The 20,523-nt window shown below is 36.4% G+C and overlaps 1 protein-coding gene across 1 annotated transcript in view; it reads right to left on the bottom strand.

Annotated features, from left to right (window-relative positions):
- Positions 1-20,523, bottom strand: part of LOC136029709 (AMP deaminase 2-like) — an 89,648-nt gene that overhangs the window by 15,664 nt on the left and 53,461 nt on the right. The window contains exons 7-10 of the mRNA XM_065708213.1: positions 13,019-13,148; positions 8,019-8,216; positions 3,025-3,156; positions 282-445 (exon numbers count right to left, since the gene is read on the bottom strand). Of these exons, the coding sequence (XP_065564285.1) occupies positions 282-445; positions 3,025-3,156; positions 8,019-8,216; positions 13,019-13,148 (624 nt within the window). The remainder of the gene's footprint in view (positions 1-281; positions 446-3,024; positions 3,157-8,018; positions 8,217-13,018; positions 13,149-20,523) is intronic.

Raw genomic sequence — 20,523 nt, 5'->3', positions numbered from 1 at the left:
TTCTATTCAAAGCCTCCCTCTTTACACCCTCCCAGGAAGTTCTCATTTCCCTTAAAGCAAACCACATTCTAATACTATTATTCAAAATTCAATGTTAATGTAAAGAGCCTGCCTTTTATGTTATTTATTGTGAATTTTTTTTTTCATGTTATTTATTAGTGTTATTAATAAATCCTTTATTATAGCAAGGGGGGAAAAAGTACAAAAATTTAGTCTAATTACCATCAACATTAAATCATATAACAAACATAAGAAACATTTTTTTTTCAAACCCCACTTACTAAAGTCTAGGCATTTGAATCAACCAAACAACATTATCTGAATAGACATTCCACTTGACAGCCCAACGAGCAACTTTGTCCCATTCCTCGGTCGATTTTCCATAGATAGATATCCTTAACTCCGCATTCTGATACTTGGATTCCTCCAAATCAGACATCACTTCCTAAAAAGAAACATTTACTTAACAATCGTGCCCACAGACATGTTTCAATGGGTGGGTGGAGGAGGCTTAATTCTTTTTTCTAAAATCATAGTACTCTTCAAAGATTTTAGATTTTAAGTCTTCTAGAAGGGGCTGTGACCTCGAGGGGTTCACCCCACTTTGACGCCCAGTCATGCATGCTAGAATTAAAAAGAATGCAAAGCTGACAAAAATGATTAATAAATTCTAACAGAATGCACAACACAGAAATTATAAATTGGCGATTTAAAAGGTAAAAGTAAGTGATAAGGGACGAAGGACAAGGAAACTGTGGTGTAAAGGCACTTAAGCTTAAAAGGTATATTCCAAGAACCTAATTTTTTGCAATGAGCATCTAATGATGCAGCTTGCCACATCAGCTGATGTCCTAGTTAATTTTTATATTAATTTTAGAAGATTCTACGACCACTACCTTACACACGCTGTTTTTCTAAGACGAAGGCAAATCAGTTACAATTGAAATCCTCTCACAAGGAAATATTAAAATGATTTATCACAAGCCCTTGAAAACCAGAAAATTAGTTTGACATTTTCTGTAGAAAAATTCAATTGAAAGCACTGTTTTTAGTACGTTTACAATTGTAGTGCCTTTTTCTTGGACCAGTGGCAACTCTGGGGAGTCAAGCCATTTGACAGTGAGCTGTCTTCTGATTGGAGTTTTAAGTTTTTGCTTTTTTTGCCTCTTGGAAGGAAAAAGATTACACTACCTACTGCCTTAATTAGAGAAACACAAATACGACAAACTATATCTAAAATATATAGCCTAAACGATTTAAATCCTTTTTGGTGACTTCTGTTGCCACAAACTAGGTCGATTTGTCCTAAATTTATGGCTCTTTTGGAATCAAAATTTTCTACATAGAGATCATCATGTAATTTAGACATAATCGATGGCATTGTAACAGTACAGGCGAGTTCTTTGAATTGACAAAAAAAAGAAGCAAGCAATTAGTGGATCAGTTACCATGAATTGAGGCCAAAAAGGAGTTTTGGAAGCTATTCAACAAAAAAATAAAAAGAAATATATTTTCTGAAGTTTTAGAAAAAATTAGTTTTAAGTAAACTAACTTTAACTTAGTAAAGTTTTAGAGTTAAATAAGAAAAAATCCCTAGGACAAAAAGGAGCTCATATTATTTATTATCTAAGCAGCTTCTGTCACAAACTTTGCATAGAGAGGAATAGCTATCAATCAATAATTTCTTAAAACTGGGACCGGCATTGATCTGACTATATAATCGAATGCATGTCTCGATTATATCCTGGATGCATTACTGCATTGTTCATCCGAGCGCCAAGACATTTTAAGAGGTGTCTGAGTGCCCTCTTGCATTTTAGGTATATAGCCCTCCCCCAAGACCATTTTAATACTTTTCGCGCTGATTGAAATTAGAGGCTTTCGGTCATATTACTCACATTTTCTGGATGTTCAATTATCAGCTTAGTTTATTATGGGTTATCATCTAATACACTTTCAGAATTAGAACATTTCTTAATCAATAAATTCTCCAAATTTGGTATCCATCAGTTTTGTTAATTTGGTATCCGATCTAATATTTTAAATTTAAGAATACTATCATCATTTTACACGTGGGGAAAATTTTTCAGAGAGGGAATTCCCCCCACCGGGGGGTGGGGTGGGGGGAATCTTCCACGTTAAAATGAATTTGATTGGCATTATCTTTTTCAAATCTTATCATAAGCGATCAAAATAAACTAATGAGGTAATTTACATAAATGTACGGTAAAGGACAATTGTATTCAGTCTGGGATTAACTCTGCTGTGGAAAGTATGACGTTTGAAAAACATCGAGATGTATGTTTATCAATCCAGTGCATTATTGTGTTTTTGCATTTATAGTCTCGATTCCCGACGAAGGGAAATTGTCGAAGGAGTATTTCCCGTCGGGGGAGGAGGAGCATTGTCCTCCGGGACAAATTTTCAAATACTCTTACATTTAAAAATACGACCGTTGCTAATACGGGAGAAGGGGCATTTTCTCTGGGGGAGAATGTTCCTGCAGGAACTTACCACAGGTGGGTTTTTCCGCGGAGGAGCAGTTTTCTGCAGGAGGATTTTCCCCAGGGGTATTTTTCATGAATTCCTTTTTTTTAGATAGCCACCATGCGCGACGGGCTACTCCATAGATAGATAACTTCGGACTTTTAAAAGGACAAAAAAGCCAATTTCCTTGCCAAAGCAGACCTGGGAATAGCATTGGCTATTTCTGTGTCTCAATATTACATTGCAAAATGTTTTTAGACAGTATTGAATGATTAATTACACCAGCCTGAAAATACAGCAGCGAAAACATCGGCACAACAAACAAATCACAAAATTTATTTAGACGCCATTTCGAGAAAACATAAACCTTACTTTGGAATTCCAAAAAGAAAAATTTTCTGTCCATTCTAGTGAAAAAAGAGTTATGACCTTCCAAGACTTGGAAAGTCTTTACATCAAGACATTATTTCTTGACATTAAAGAAAGGTTTATATCAACTTCAGCACAATAATGAAATGCCTGTGAGAATATACATACCTTGATAATGCTTCCAAAATATTCGCCCTCCATGTAGTTATCAGTTTTAAGAAAAATTTCTCGCAGCCTACTCTCACCAACTGGATTATACTTAGCATTGAACTTGTCGAAACGATGAAAAGTATTTCTGTCCTAAAAAAACAAAAAAAAATAATAATAATTTAGATTAAAGATGAGAAGCTTTTTAGAGACGGTATTATGTTCAATTATGTAAAGAATTGTTGTTATTTAAGGAAGAAACTATTTACGTATTTATGATTCATTGATAAACAATTCGTCACCTCCTATTACCAAATGTCGTAAGAGTTCAATAGTCGTAACGATTCTAGTACAAGAAGATATCAAGAGGATACAAGAGAAATTATCATCTATTGGAGAGCAAGAAACTATATTCTTTAATGATACAAGAAGCCAAACTATTTTTTGAATTTTCTAGTGAATTAGCTTTCATGCATTTTAAATACTCGAGCAAACAAACATAAAAAATGAAACATCAACAATGTTTGAAGTAATAGTCATTTGAAGTTAAGATTCACACGAAAACTAATAAGAAACAATGGGTTTTGAGCACAGATAAATTGAAAATGATCTTTTTGATATTATACCGGCATTCCTAATTGAAAAAAAAAAAAAAGTTTTTTAACTGAAAGTGAGGAGCGGCATTAAAACTTAAAACGAACAGAAATTACTTCGTATATGAAAGGGGCTGCTTCCTCATCAACGTCCCGCTCTTTACGCTAAAGTTTGACTCTTTCTCTCAACTCTTCTTTTTAAAACAATAAAAAACTTTAGCGTAAAGAGCGGGGCGTTGATGAGGAAGCAGCCCCTTTCATATACGAAGTAATTTCTGTTCGTTTTAAGTTTTAATGTCGCTCCTTACTTTCAGTTAAAAAACTTGTTTTTTTATTTAATTTCTGAACGTTTTTGAATCAATGCATGTTTTGATTTTGGCTCTCCGCAGAGGAATAATTAAAACGAAATTTGTATATTTATTTTTTTGGCTAAATGGCTTTCTAATAGTTTTGATCGAATGATTGAGGAAAAGGGGGGCGGGGGAGGAAGCCTAGTTGCTCTCCGATTTTTGGGTTACTTAAAAAGGCAACTAGAACTTTTAATTTTTTACGAATGTTTTTATTAGCAAAAGATATATGTAACTAATAAATTAGCTTACGTAACAAACTTTTGTATTCTCATGTTTTTATTACACATAAGAGCGGCTCAACCCCTCGTCAGTACCTCGCTCTTTACACTAAAGCTTAAATTTTGCCCCAATTTATTAAGAATGACCCCTGAATCACAAAAGCCATAGAATAAATAGTTGCAATTACTAAAAATACTTTAGCATAAAGAGCGAGGTATTAGGAAGAGGTGAGTGTATATGTGTAATAATTGCTGTTCGTTTTAAGTTTTAATGCTGCTCCTTACTTCCATTTGAAAAAACTTTTTTCATATTTTTTTTTTTTTTTTAAATAATGCTAGAAAATTCTACGCTCCCTTCATGGAAATTTTCTTCCCCCATGACAAATTCCTCGATGGAAAGTTCCCCCAACATATCCCCCTCTTCTCAACCCCTCCCCCAACCAAAAAATCTCCCTGAAAACGTCTGTACACTTCCCAATAACCATTACTATATGTAAGCACTGGTCAAAGTTTGTAACTTGTAGCCCCTCCCACTGGGACTGTGGGGGAGTAAGTCGTCCCCAAAGACATAGTCATAAGGTTTTTCGACTGCGTTGAATAAAATGGCTATCTCAGAATTTTGATCCGTTGACTTTGGTAAAATAATTAGCGTGGGAGGGGGCCTAGGTAACCTGTCACTTAAAAAGGGCACTAGAACTTTTCATTTCCGTTAGAATGAGCCCTCTCGCAGCATTCTAGGACCACTGTGTCGATACGATCACCCCGGAAGAAAAAAAAACCCAAACAAACAAATAAAAACGCATCCGTGATCTGCCTTGTGGCAAAAAATACAAAATTCCACATTTTTGTAGATAGGAGCTTGAAACTTCTACAATAGGGTTCTCTGATACACTGAATATGATGGTGTGAGTTCGTTAAGATTCTATGACTTTTAGTGGGTGTTTCCCCCTATTTTCTAAAATAAGACAAATTTTCTCAGGCTCGTAACTTTTGATAGGTAAGACTAAATGAAAGTTATATATTTAAAACCAGCATTAAAATGCGATTCTTTTGATGTAGCTATTGGCATCAAAATTCCAGTTTTTAGAGTTTTGGTTACTATTGAGCCGGGTTGCTCCTTACTACAGTTCGTTACCACGAACTGTTTGATAACTAGGCTACACATTATATATGGTGCGCCCTTTTTTTTAGGAATCTTTTGATTTTCTAAAATCAGCGTACATACAATCCCGGGCCATGGCGTAAGGATGTCAGGGTATGAAGTTTTTTTTTGTGGGGTGGGTACCTAGAGAAGTGCCATTTAAGCATTTTATCTTCAATTTTCTGGGGTAGGACAATCAAGTGAATCCAGAAGCACAGGTACCATTGAACAGAGGGTAACAAGAGGGGCAGTTGCCTCCCCAAAAATTGGAAGATATTATTATTTATTTTGTAAGCCTACAAATAATAATTGGTAAGAAACTCGTGTATGTGTTGCCAGGTCCTTTTTTTCTCAAAAAGTAAAATTGTATTAGGTTAAAAGGTTCATTTAAATTAACTTTTTATTGAACTAACGTGGATACAATAAAAATTACGATACATCTAGTTTTGTTTCAAGTTTGATAGGGTAAGGTAAGTCTACACAAATAAATATGTGCTATGTGCACTGGGCACTGAGAGTCCTCCGGTGAGCCTCCACAAACAGATGGGCGCGGAAGCAAAACTGCCAACTTAATTTTATCTTTGTTTGATTTGAGTATATTGTTTATTATGTATTGTGACATGTTTTTTGGGTTTACCGATTGAAACCTTTGCTAAATAGGAACATTTCTTCGTTACCACTTGAAGAAAAAATGTGCTTAGGAAGACTTGGTATGCCCACGCCACCTTTACTTTTTTACCGTTCAGTGTTCGGTATCAATTATAAAATAATTTACTAAAATCAGTTTTCAAACAGCTTAAAAACACATTTAGACTTGAGTTTTTCAAAAATCAGGGGGCTCCCCGGATCCTCCTTCCTATTAAGGGTATTCCATACCCATAGACCCCTCAGATGGGGACCCCCTCTTGCCCACCCCAATTGAAATACCGAAATTACGCACATGTATAGAAGATATATTTCTTTCTTTCATACCTTCCATGTGTAGGTCTATTATTTAGTATATAATCAATATAAATAAATATATTTATATATAAATATAATAATATATAAATATAAATAAATATATTATTTATAAAAATATATAATCAATATATATATTTCAATATAAATATTGAAACGTCAGTTTGACGCCCAATGAACCATCAATAGCTCGGCTAGACCTTTCTTTTTGTTTACAAATTAGGAGAGAGGGGAATGAGAGTAAGAACAGTCTGAACTGCAAAAAGGAAAAAAAAATTGTGGCTTTAAAAGTATTTCTCATGTCTTACTTCTATCCACCCTCCCTTGTGGCAAAAACACTCAAATCCAAGACTCAGACTTGTTGCGTGAACCATGTTGCGTGAACCATTTAGCATCAATCAGGTTTTTTAACGTCACAAGTTTGAAAGGCTTAACGAGTTTGACCTACATCCTATATTTACGACATTTGAATGACAATAGTTGGTGATAAGCTTTAACCAGTATCAACACAACTGTCAAAAATAATTGTCAAGTTGCCCAAAGACAAGTTCATGTACATCATAAATCCAAATGAATCTGACAAACCATATGTCTTAATCATCTTTTTTTGAAAGTTTTCCAGCATTTCGTTTTCCATCATAGAAAAGAAAATCAATTATGAAACGAAAACACAAGACAAAGAGCGACATAAATGAAAAAAAGATGCACCCCTTTACCGCACTAAATTGAATGCAACGTGAATTATAGTTTGTCTCTGATTCTAGTCATTCATTCATCAATAAATTGCAGTATACGATATTTTGTCAGTTGACAAAGTTTAAAGGATAGTATTTATTTCAGTGCTTTGTAGCACCGTTCCACATGCAAAGGAGAGAGACCGGACCCCGACCTTGACCTCAAAAGTCAAATTCGGCCTTTCGGAGCTAGTGATAGCAATTGTTTTTGAATAGATGTCTTATCTTTCATGCAAAGGAAAGGGAAAGCTACCACCACATGAGTTTCAAAGACTATTTTTAGCACAGAAATCTAAATAATTTTTACAAGCCACCAGCCATTCTACATGTACTGAAAGGGCTTAAAAAAATCATGTAAGGAAAAAGATTATATAACTAAATTAGCCTTTATGAATGTGTTATTTCTGGGATTTTTCTTTGCTCTACGTAATTATCTTTTAAGCTTCTACCCCGTGAAACTTCCAGAACATACGAAACTTCTTTGTGGAGACCGAGTTAAGATGGCTAGGTCACTTTTTACAGATGAAAGATGACATATTGCCAAAGATTGCGCTTTTTGTCCATCCATCTAGGGCCAAACAGAAAGCAGGTTATCCCAGAATGATATAGGATGAGGTCATTAGGAAAAATTAAAAGACATTATAACTTCATGCGAGGGGGTAAAGCATGGAAATAGAATAAATTGAGACAGATTATGTTCTTGTGCAGCTATCTTGGCCTCCGGTAGCTTGATGCTGAGATGACTTTTCAATAGTAGTAGAATTATTCATGCAACTTAGCAGCTATGGTTTGACTTTGGACAACCGAGATAAAAAAATATACAAAGAAATTAAATTTAGGATAATACGACATGAAGTCACTTTTTGCTACAAGCATTAGAACGTTCTTCTTTTTATACTAGAGCACCCATACCACAGAAACTTATTAAATTTTGATATGGGTTACTAGCAGATACGAAAAAAGCGTAACATCAAATTATACAGCTACAAAAGAAAAAGATGGAACTAAGGATAACTTACACAATGCATATCCAACATGTCAACAGTCAAGTCATAAGGAGTTAAATTCAGATCATCAAAAACTTGCTTCAACGTCATTGGTTTGCCATGTTTGTCAACTTGTACAATTCGATTTCCTTCCACACGCAATCTTTTTTTCATAAAACGTAGCATATGTTTGTGGTTCATGCACGATGCAGCGTGAATATGTGTATCAACCTAAAAGTACATTTGACTTGTAAGCAGCTTTTATTAGCACTTTGGCAAAAATATACTTGTATAATGTAAAAAATGAACTGTTCCTATCATAAGGGCAAAAGGGATTTCAATAGGCATTTCTCCTAAAGGCCTATTAGATTACTTATTGCAGATTTTACTAATTGGTTATTTTCTTTGCTTCATTAGCAGCGGTGATCAAAGTGCTTGTCACCCTGTATATCCTGAGGTTATACAAAATTAAAGCAGGCTACTAAGAACAAAGAAAATGAAACATAATTGTTGGACTGGGTTTAGTGGAAACGTCCGCAATCATATACATTTAAAAAAAATTAGGACCAGACCAATTGAGAATTCAATTTTTGATGAAAAGGACCTCCACATAAAATTATGCAGTTTTTGGTAGTAGCAGGCACCAGATCATAAAACAGAAATGCGAGTAAAAATCATACTAAATAAGCTAAAAACATATGGCACCACACAGCTTATATTAATTAGTTCTGATTATTCGTTTTCACTTCTCAACATGGCAATACTAACTACATGAAAATCGCAAATTTCAGATATGAATGGACCTAAGATGGGCCCTGGTAAAAAATGTTTTTACTTTGATGTTCATGGTATTTGAAAACTTTTAATTTCGAGAGTTTGGTAGGATAAAAAATTGTTAATGGTTCCAAATTCCAAATATGTAGCTAGTCGAGACAATAGACATTCGTGAGTAGTAGCTCCCATGGCAGAATCTGCGTAATATAGCGGGATCTCAGATATCATAATTCAACCATTTTTTTCCAGTAATATACTCTCTTACATTACTAAATATCTGAAATATTTGCAGTACATTGGTAACCAGCTTGTAGCTGGTAGGGCTGCTCTTTTTCAATCAGCTTTTGAACGAAAGGTAATGAAAAATAGTAAGTCTTAAAATAAGCAAAAATACACTTATACAGTGCGAGAAATCGGACTTTAACTCCTACGAATGAACAATTCAAAATCTAAGCACCAGAAAAAAAAGTAAATAAATAAAGGCGCAAATTTAAATCGAACAGAGATTCCCATGAATACAAAGACAAAATTAAAGAAACAGGTATTAGTTGATATGAATAGAAATAAAATAGCTTATTTCTTATGGAGTCTTTTTTTACTGTATAAACTGCTTTCTAAAAACGACCATGCAATTTTGAGTTATGATTATTGGTTCAACGGAGTTCAATAGGTCAGTTTACTGAGTCGTATCTACCGTATAGTCAATACACAATAAAGAGTATTAGATGAGAGCAAGTTCTAAGTTTTCTTTCCCCTGAATGATGCTGATTCAAAAGAGTTCAGCACATCTATAGAAAAGATGTTGGCTCAGGGTCAAGACGCTCAGCCTGTGACGATCTAACTAGCAAATTACCAATCCTAACATAATCAACACTGAGAGAAGGTGTAACCAGCATTAAATTTTTTTTTAACTAAAGCGTACATACAGCATGAGTGTCAACGACAAATGTCACTGCCAATGCCTGATGCTGCCTGAATTATCCAGACTCAAACGAGGTAGAACAATTCTAAAAGAATGGGACAGTGTAGAGTATGGAGGGCAGGGGTTGAGCCGTTAGGCAATGCAACTCCTATAAATCATCAGCACTGGAATGATGGTCATTTCAACAACATAAATTCCTTCTAAAGGTATGCATGAAGCCTCACGATTCAAAAACATATTTCCCATTGTTTAGACTCCCTAACACCAGAAAGGCCAAGGAGAGATTTCGAAGATTTAGCATAACTTTTGGTTAAAGTGGGTATCTTGGAGTTTTGTCCAATACCACGCTAGGCCACAGAAGCAAAATGGAGAAAATGATGCTTGGGTGCGTCCCAATCCATTTCACAATTTAAAAGAAACTAGATTTTATAACTGACTGAGCCCTCTTTCAACAAGTGTTGAGACTAACAAAACTGAATATTTGGAATTAACCTAGATTGAGAAGTTTTCTTAGTCTTTAGTCTTAATTCAAAATTTTTATCCTTCCATGGTTTCAGAATACTAAAAACCGTAGCCCCTTAATGATTAACCTTTATAATAACTTAATAGAACAGCTTGGGAAATACCCAAGCAGAATCTTATAACAAACAAAACGTAGAGCTAGGAAATATTTTGCATAATAACTATTGTCTTCGTATTATTTAGTTTTATTCAGGAGTTATGATACTATGAAATCGTAGGAGAGCAACAACAAATTAAAGAAAAAATAATACTAATACATTTTTCGGCCTGAAGAGAAAAACTCAAATGAGAAAATCCTATACGGCAGAAATTGAAGTGCTTTATCACCCTACTGCAGATGATCCTTGGTGAAGAAGACACTCTTTAGCTGAGGCAAGGTAGCATTCCATTCACGTACTGAAGCCGTTGACGTTGTCTACAACCCTACCATGACTGAACTCTGTTGGCTGAATTATGATGGTCCACCAAAAGTCCCCTAGGGGCCTAGTCAAAAGTTATTTGTGCCCCAAGGTCCGCCCTCTCGATAGACCTGTTAATATATTATAAAAACAGTCTCACATTTAAAATTTTTGTTGCGGGAGGGGCAATGGGGGAAATGATGTGGCGGAGGGAGCTTTTTCTTATAAGTACTAAGAAACCATAGCTCTGCGAATATCTAAGAGGGAAATCATGGGCCAAATAAAAACCTAGCTTAGATTTTTGGCAAAACTGAATAGGGCTAAGCCTCTCAACCTGCACTTTCAGCAAATTCTTATTCAATTAAAATCGTTTTCAATAGATCCTAATTTAATTGTGGTGCGAGAGCATTACTTTGATTTTGTCCCGTTTTTTTTCCTATGCCGCCGATGGCGGCTTATTCCTGAAAACTGGTAAGGGTCTAACCTGTGCGGTTTTTACGGAAAGTGTAGACCTCAAGCCGGATTGATGAATATGACATTACATTTTGGAAAGCTCCGCAGAACTCTTGCCTGGGGCCAAAAAGGATGGTTGTTGCTTGTCCACGAGCCAGTGTCTATGGTGTGCGAAGTGAAGTGGAGTTATGTAGCCTATGTCAGAGAGGAGTATCTGAAGTTGTGCAGCCAAGCTTTCGTTACATCAAACCATGTTTCTGCTTTCGAGTGGAAAGCTCCGTTCTAGCAGGCAAGCAGGCAGGCACCACTTTCAAATTGAAGATGAACTAAAATCTATAAGTGTTAAATATATGCGGCAGTTACCCGGCCCCACAGCCAATATATCTTCTTTGAGTGATAAATAGAAAAATTTACAGAAGCAAAAAAGCGGCATTTTCCCATGGGTCCGAAAGTGCTGTCGCGATTTTGGCTGGGTTTATCATTTGTTTTTTCGGACTTGGGTTTGAGGTAAAGAAATGTAATCAGATGTACCTCTTAAACTTTAAAAGTTCTGTCATTGCTAAGGAAATTGGAGCTTATCCTTTGCTCATTTCTAAGTGGTGACGTTAGAAAGTTGGCCTACGGCAAAAAAATCAACTTTTGAACTAATACAGACAGATTTTTTTTTTCGACGGCAATTGATAGCTCTTGATGAGCTGATCGAAGTATATGTCATCCATTTTTTGATACAAAAATTCCTTTATGAGATATACTAGTTTGAAAGTTTCAAGGGGTTGACAACTTCAGTAGCAGGGTACACACTGAAACCAAAAATAAGCCGATACCAATTGTGAGACATGTAGGGGACTTGTAAGGAAAGGTCGGCTGTTAGCTCATAATCATCTTCGGCAGTGAGGGGTTTGCAAATTTTGCTATTTGGTGTACCTATTATTTGTTTCCAGTGTATTTGATGATAAGACCGAGTTGGTTCCAGTGGTAAGACATGTAGGGGACTTGTAAGTAATAATCGTCTGTTAGGCTACAATCCTCTTTAGTGAAGAGGGGTTTGTAACTTTTGCTAGTTGGTGTAGCCTACCCTTCTCTCTGTAACCTAGAATTAAGTGTTTAGGCAACGGTTACAAACGATAACGTAAAACAACGAGGCAGTTTCGTAATAATTAGTAGAGTGTCATCTATGGTATTTTGATCCTGAAAAGTTACGGATAGCTTTATAATACCAACTAGATTACATAAGATATTGTTCCAAGTCTTGATCCATCACGATGTCTACGATTGAAAAGGATAGAGTTCAACTGGCTGCAAAGTCAATTTAGTCCCTTCTTTCGATATTCTTTTGTTATTTTTGTTTTTTCAACGATGAGGAATAGCCTTTGATCAAGTGATTACTGATCGCGTATTTCTTTGAGCATAACGTTTTAAAAGCTTCGATAGGCTGACAACTTCAACGTTTAACCGATAGCAAAGAAACAAAACCAAAGTGTTACTCTCGCAACACTTTACTCGGCGAAGCCGGACAAAGGTTGCCGCAACACTTCAAGTTGCTCAGGAAACGTAGGTCTAGTTTATCTTTGCATCAGCCTGTTTCTTATGTTATTATTACCCATTTACTATGCAAATATTTGTTTTTGCATAAGCTCTTTCTCTTGAGCAATCTATTTGCATTATGTTTCATAATACTTTAAAAACCATCCAGTGCTTCTACAAATTTTGAATTTACTTTTTATTATATTTTATTAACTTTCAGGAATAAAGAAGCTTAGTCATGTAAATTATGCTGTGAATTACGGATGACTAACCCTTCTGATAGGAAGTACTAAATAAAAAATAAGTAAATCACAAGAATTTTTATTCTTATATTTTTTTTTGTCAACGAGATTAGCAGTACAACAGGGTTTAGAGCTAAATTTGCAGAAAAAAAACCCAACGAAAAACGAAAGACAGAAAAAGCAAAAAAGGAAACTAACCTTTCGGATGTTATAAAAATCTCTATGTGGTACAGATTTTTGTTCTGACACTTCTTGGTGTTCATTTAGTAGTTCATGCATGTGGTATTTGTGTTTCAAAAACGTTAAACGGCGGTAGCAAAATGACTTCCTATAAAAGGATTAATTAAATATGCTTTAAATTACGCAAGATCAATCCTTTTAATAGTAAGTGCTAAATAAGGAAACATGGCATACAAAACAATTGTAAAAAAAGGAAAAGAATTTAAAGGTCATTACTAGGATTCAGCGCTTTCTAAGACATGTCAATTTCGGTCTCAATTTTTTTTTTTTTTTTATTATTCATTTTATATCTAAGACTAAGGATATGAATTCAAGCGTTTTATATTTAATTTGAAAACAAGTAAAAGAAAATGAATAATAGCTCTGGATTTCATATTACCCATATCTCCCCTTTATTTCCTCCTTTTGGAGAACTAAGCGATTGGTGATTGACAAAGAAGTTCACACATTTTTTTTTCAAGCTAAATAGTTTTTTGCAGTAAAATTTCATGGAAAGGAGTTTTATGTATTCTTCAATGGCTGAAAATCATCCTCGTTTTGGTTTCTTAGTTATTTTTGTGTAAAAATAGATTTTTAATAAATTAAACGAGACTGCTCACAGCAGAAGTCAGTTTGAAAATCTGTTTGAATCAGTTCGAAAGAACAAGCAGAATCTAGTATATTTGATAACAAAAGCTGGAAACCTGTTCGATTATTAATAAATTAAAGGAGACTGCTCAGAGCAGTAATCAGTTTGAAAGTCTGTTTGAGAAATCGATTTAAATCGGTTTTAAAGAACAAGCAGAAGCTAGTATGTATATTTGATAACAAAAGCTGAAAATCTGTTCGACTTTTAATAAATTAAACATGACTACTCACAGCAGAAATCAGTTTGAAAATTTGTTGAGAAATGAGTTTGAAAGAACAAGCAGAAGCGAGTACATATATTTGATAAGAAAAAGCTTAAAATCAGTTCGATTTTTAATAAATTAAACGAGGCTGCTCATAGCAGAAATCAGTTTGAAAATTCATTTGAGAAATCAGTTTGAAAGAACAAGCAGAAGCTAGTATATATATTAGATAACAAAAGCTGGAAACCTGTTCGATTTTTGATAAATTAAAGGAGACTGCTCAGAGCAGTAATCAGTTTGAAAGTCTGTTTGAAAAATCAATTTGAATCGGTTTTAAAGAACAAGCAGAAGATAGTATGTATATTTGATAACAACAGCTCAAAATCAGTTCGACTTTTAATAAATTATACGACACTACTCACAGCAGAAATCAGTTTGAAAATTTGTTTGAGAAATCAGTTTGAAAGAACAAGCAGAAGCGAGTATATATATTTGAAAAAAAGCTGAAAATCTGTTCGATTTTTAATAAATTAAAGGAGACTGCTCAGAGCAGTAATCAGTTTGAAATTCTGTTTGAGAAATCAATTTGAATCGGTTTTAAAGAACAAGCAGAAGCTAGTATATATATTTGATGACAAAAGCTGGAAATCTGTTCGACTTTTAATAAATTAAACGAGACTACTCACAGCAGAAATCAGTTTGAAAATCCATTTGAGAAATCAGTTTGAAAGAACAAGCAGAAGTGAGTATTTATATTTATAAAAAAAAGCTGGAAATCTTTCGATTTTTAATAAATTAAACGAGACTGCTCACAGCAGAAATCAGTTTGAAAATCCATTTGAAAAATCAGTTTGAAAGAATAAGCAGAAGTGAGTATTTATATTTATAAAAAAACTAGAAATCTTTCGATATTTAATAAATTAAATGAGCCTGCTCACAACAGAAATCAGTTTGAAAATCCATTTGAGAAATCAGTATGAAAGAACAAGCAGAAGCTAGTATATATATTAGATAACAAAAGCTGGAAACCTGTTCGATTTTTAATAAATTAAACGAGACTGCTTACAGCAGAAATCAGTTTGAAAATCCATTTGAGAAATCAGTTTGAAAGAACAAGCAGAAGCTAGTATATAATAAATAATAATAAATAAATATATTGGAAAAACCCGTCACAATTGAACAAAAGACGGATAAAAAACAAAAGAGAAGAAAACGCACATACAAAACACAACGAAACTTCTTGAAATGAAAATAATCACGAAGGAACTATAATACAACTATGTAAGAATGGCGGTCCACTGGTGGTTACTCGCTTCTACTCTATCACGGTACTTTTCAAGACACGCTTCCACCGCAGTAAATGGGTCAGGTACTGAATACCGCCTCGTTAGGTAAGAATTACTTGTTCTTAATGGCATCTCAAGTAGGAACTTGAGGTACCTGAAGAATATTCTTCTTATAGTTACTTTATTCGAATTTGTAAGTAACTTCCAGAACGGCGAAACGTAAAGAACATGGGGTAAGGCAACAGCAACAAATATTTGTGCACGCAGCGACCTATTTAGATTACGCTTGGAGGAAACCGAAGCTCCATAAGCTGACCTGATCTTCTTCTCGATGTGCTTTACAAGCAGTGCTCGTGTATGCTGAAGAGTTTCACCGATCGGCAGACCCAGGTATACAATTGACTTAGAGGGCATGACCACCTGTGACCCTAGTTGGATTTCGGGTTGAGAGGCATTCCAGTTAAATAACAGTACTTCACATTTTGTCACATTAAAACTCAACCCAATTTCATCATACTCCATCTCCAAAATTTTAAAGTTAGATTCCAAAGAAGACAAAATTCTTGAAAAGTTTAGAAGGTCATCTGCAAACCCAACTAGGGACACGTCAATGCCTTTAAAAATACAGCAAGGGGCCACTTTTGACTGGGCCGTCGATATGCTGTTGTTGAACAGATCAGGTGATGATACGGCTCCCTGTTTTATACCTTTCTTCACCACAGCAAACCTACGACTTAATTTACCTGACAGTTTAATACGGACCTTGAGCCTACTATACATGTCGTTCAAGGGTTTGACAATAGCACGGTCAACTCCGGACTTTCTCAGCTCAACCATATTCTGAGAATGGATACCCGAATCAAAAGCCCGCTGTACATCATATTCACCTATAGCTAGGCTTTCTTTCGAAATGTGGGCATCCAGTAGAACATTTGCAGCTACATGCAAGGCATGGGCACATCCTAAGCCAGCTTGGAATCCAAACTGGTGGGGAGGCACTTTACAACTAGCTTTAATGTCCGAAATTATGAGCTTTTCAAATAGCTTGCAAAACACAGATGATACAGTAATGGGTCTGTATGACGATGGTTCATGAGCAGGTTTACCCTTTTTCAAAACTGGAGTGATCACACCTAAACAGAAAATGTCCGGTACAATACCATGTGTTAGTATAATTTGGTAAGCTATTGCTAAATGCTCCGATAGAACTGGACCACCATTCAGTAGGTGTAGAGCACAGATTTGGTCGGCACCGGCGGATAATTTCTTCTTTAATTTTTGACAAAGGTGGGTTATTTTCGCACTAGAAATCACGAGGTAATTATGCTCTTTCGTCATAAGCTGATCGAGCTCTTCGCTAAACTTTTTATTTTTCACTTCATCTGGTGGGGAGAATTCAGCAGCAAAATAATCTACCCATATTTCCTCATCTATATCACTAGCATTTTGTCCCGTACTTTCTACAGGCCTGGCACGGAGCTTCCAGACCAAATTAGGGTTTTCAATGATTTTTGAAACTGTTTCCCGTTTGAGGCTACTACGATGTTTTCGTAGCTCTTTCGCGAACCGCCGTTTTGTATAAACCCGCAATTCATTGACTACCCCGCTTTTTGGCCGGTCGCACTCGTGCCAAACCCCCAGCCAGAACTTGGCAGCTGCTCTTGCCTTCACAAGCTCACTGTTAGAGGCCCATCCTTTCACTCGCGACCCACGTCGGACGCTACGTAATGGGACAGCAACCCTTTCAGCTACTCTCAAGGAGTGGCAAATTTCGTAGAAATACATGTTCAGTTGCAGGCGTATCTCGCTTTCCGTTAGGTCACAATCCCACTGTAGGAGGTGGAAAGGCACTTTAATTTTCTTCAAAATTTGTTCACAATTGAGCTGGAACTGCTCACGGACTACTTTTTTCCAATCACGTGCTGGCTCAGGCTTGGTTTTTGGAGCACACTGGGGACTGACGGCTGGTATTGCAAAAGAGAGAGGTAAATGATCCGAATAGGCACCGTCAGATCCAACCGAGACTGACTCTAGGTCCAGTTTGTAAGTTACTACATGATCAAGATTTGAGACGGTTTTTGCGGTACTGATATAGGAATAGCACTTATCCTTCTTAGCAACTTTAAATCCGCTTGGTAAGGCGTTCAGCAATAGTACAGCCCGAGGGCAGGAATGATCGTCGAGATTGCAGTTAAAGTCACCAAGAATTATAACAGGGCATGATTTCTGGACTAAACTGAGGAGGCACTTTCCGAGCTTCTGGCATGCTTTTGCAAACTTCTTTTCTGAAGCGATGTCATTGTAATTGGTTGGTAAATAAACATTTACGAAAAACACGCCATGCATTTTGGCAGCTTGGAACCATTCATTCTGCTCGACACACACGGGGGGCCCCGAGTTAGAGCGCGTGATTATGGCTAGGCCACCAGAGGGACGACCCCGAGTCCCAGATCTTCGCGCAGGTTGAACGAGGTAATGCATATCCGAGGAAAACTTTAGAAGGTTTACACTATCATCGGTCAGAAAGTGTTCCTGTATGCAAATACAGTTATATTCTTTAGAAAGGTCAGTTAGAAGGGGGATTCTGTCCAACACTTTACCGTTCATATTCCAGCAGAATATTCGATTTTCCATTTACGTGCTAGTGTTAGGCTGGGCTTTGTTAAAGGGACAAGCAGCATGGTAGCAAGAGTGTCTACTAGAGCCGCAGTTTAGGCATTTTTGCGGATTACTACATGGGTTGTCCTTACTAGAGCTGTGACCATCGCCACCGCAGCGCGAACACCTTTCTGGTTGCGAACAGTCAGCTGCTAAATGACCAACAGCATGGCACTTGAAACACCTCCTCGGTAGAAAGCGGAACTCTTCAATCCTGAACAGTTCTAAACAAATCTTCAGCGGGTTCGCGATAGCGTTTTCAAGTGTTTGTCGACTTGCATAGAATAACTTGAACGCTCTCGTAGATCCGCATTGTGCCACTTTGTCGCAACCAGCAATTTGACAGAGTTCACTCTCGCTAACTGATGAGGGTACTCTTTTCATGATACCGACAAACTGGGGAACTTTGACTTTAGTGGTTATGTTCTTCCTTTTCATTGCTTCTGCAAGTTGGGTAGCGGCATCTCGAGACTGGACAAGAATCTTCCATTCATCGTTGCTACGTTTCAGAGTAAGAGAATCGGAGCTTACGTCGCTAGGGCAAACCTTTGCAAAGAAGTCTTTCCGGGATTGTGGGGACGTTAACTCAGGCGGCATATCGTTTGCTTTCACAACCACCGAGTAAAGTGGCTTTGATGGCGGATTCGCTGCTGAACGGGGAGTGGGTGAGCCCTGGGAAATAGCGTCGCTTATGGTAGTACATTGCTGCGATACCCCGGCGAGCTGCTGAGCACACTGTTCAGATGCAAGTTTGATCTTATCCGCAATAGCCCCTAATCCGGCATCAAACTTTCGACACATCTCGTTTACTTTTATTCTCACGCAGGCACTGACTTCATCAGGGCAGGTGGGCACTTCCTGCGGATCAAAAATTACGAAAGTAGGCAAGGGCTTTTTCTCTTTAGCGCAAAGGGCTAGGATTTTCGCCATTTCCATCACGTTATCAGAATCGTTTGCCGTTTTCCGATAGACGTAATCATAACCAATCTCATTGGCAAGCGTTATAAGTTTCTCCTTCGCACTAAGAATTTCAGCATGATCAAAGAACTCCACAGCTCGCTTAACAATGCTTTCAATTTTGTTCCCCGCTTGCATGGATCGCGTGAGAAAGTTCAGTACAGCATTGCGTACGAGAGTCCCCATCGCTTACGTCACAGCATTCAACGCAATTTTCGGATAGCGTACACAAGTATAAGGGAAGCGTCGGGACCTGCTCACCTATTCCCCGCAATTTAAGGGTAACTAAATACCAGCAGGTACGTACGGCTCTTGCGGCAGGCACCCGCCCCTCTTCTGCTTACAACCTGTGTACGTTTACCTATCGGGAATATTATTTCGCGGCTCGCTTTGCATGGAAAATTCTTCAAAAGAATTTGATTTTAGATCCAGATAATTCTTCAGACAACCAATCCTCACTCGACAGCCGATGAAATTCAGCAGAGTAACCTTGACTAGACTGAAGCCTATGCTGAAGTCATTTACTATCTAAATCTCTTGACAGAGGTCTTGTAAGTTTAGCCTAATTAGACAAACACATTTAAATCACACAATCTTCAATTCTCTGGTCTGTTGGTGGCTTTTTGACGAAATTTCACTGGACTTTGAATATGATAACCAAACTTTCCAAACGTTTTCGGCTGCCGACTTTTTGGCTGATTTTTCAAATTCGCCCAAAAGAAATTATATTGGCAACTTCGGAGCGGCAACAGCGACAAAACAAAAAAAAAAAAAAAAAAAAATCGAAATCAGGACACGTTGAAATCTCTAGGGAATTACACTTATATATCACCAACTAGAAACAAATCAAACACAATAAAAATCCAAGGTAAGTAAGTATAGTATAACACTTTAGGGTCTATTAATAAGGAAAATAACACACTAGGTATGGAAAAATGTCTTTGACTCACTATTTGAGGCAATAATCCACAATTAGAAATTCGTAAATAACACATGGGTTTGTTGATATATTTGATAACAAAAGCAGGAAACCTGTTCGATTTTTAATAAATTAAAGGAGACTGCTCAGAGCAGTAATCAGTTTGAAAGTCTGTTTGAGAAATCAATTTGAATCGGTTTTAAAGAACAAGCAGAAGCTAGTATATATATTTGATGACAAAAGCTGGAAATCTGTTCGACTTTTAATAAATTAAACAAGACTACTCACAGCAGAAATCAGTTTGAAAATCCATTTGAGAAATCAGTTTGAAAGAACAAGCAGAAGCGAATATTTCTATTTATATAAAAAGCTGGAAATCTTTCGATTTTTAATAAATGAAACGAGACTGCTCACAGCAGAAATCAGTTTGAAAATCCATTTGAGAAATTAGTTTGAAAGAACAAGCAGAAGCTAGTATATATATTTGATAATAGAAGCTGGAAAACTGTTCGATTTTTAATAAATTAAAGGAGACTGCTCAGAGCAGTAATCAGTTTGAAAGTCTGTTTGAGAAATCAATTTGAATCGGTTTTAAAGAACAAGCAGAAACTAGTATGTATATTTGATAACAAAAGCTGGAAATCTGTTCGACTTTTAATAAATTAAACGAGACTACTCACAGCAGAAATCAGTTTGAAAGAACAAGCACAAGCTAGTATTTATATTTGATAACAAAAGCTGGAAATCTGTTCGATTTTTAATAAATTAAACGAGACTGCTCACGGCAGAAATCAGTTTGAAAATCTGTTTGAG

Source organism: Artemia franciscana, chromosome 7 (assembly GCF_032884065.1).
Source record: "Artemia franciscana chromosome 7, ASM3288406v1, whole genome shotgun sequence".
Classification (NCBI taxonomy): domain Eukaryota; kingdom Metazoa; phylum Arthropoda; class Branchiopoda; order Anostraca; family Artemiidae; genus Artemia; species Artemia franciscana.
The sequence above is the reverse complement of the archived record's forward strand: the minus strand, read 5'-3'. Positions and strand labels throughout refer to the sequence as shown.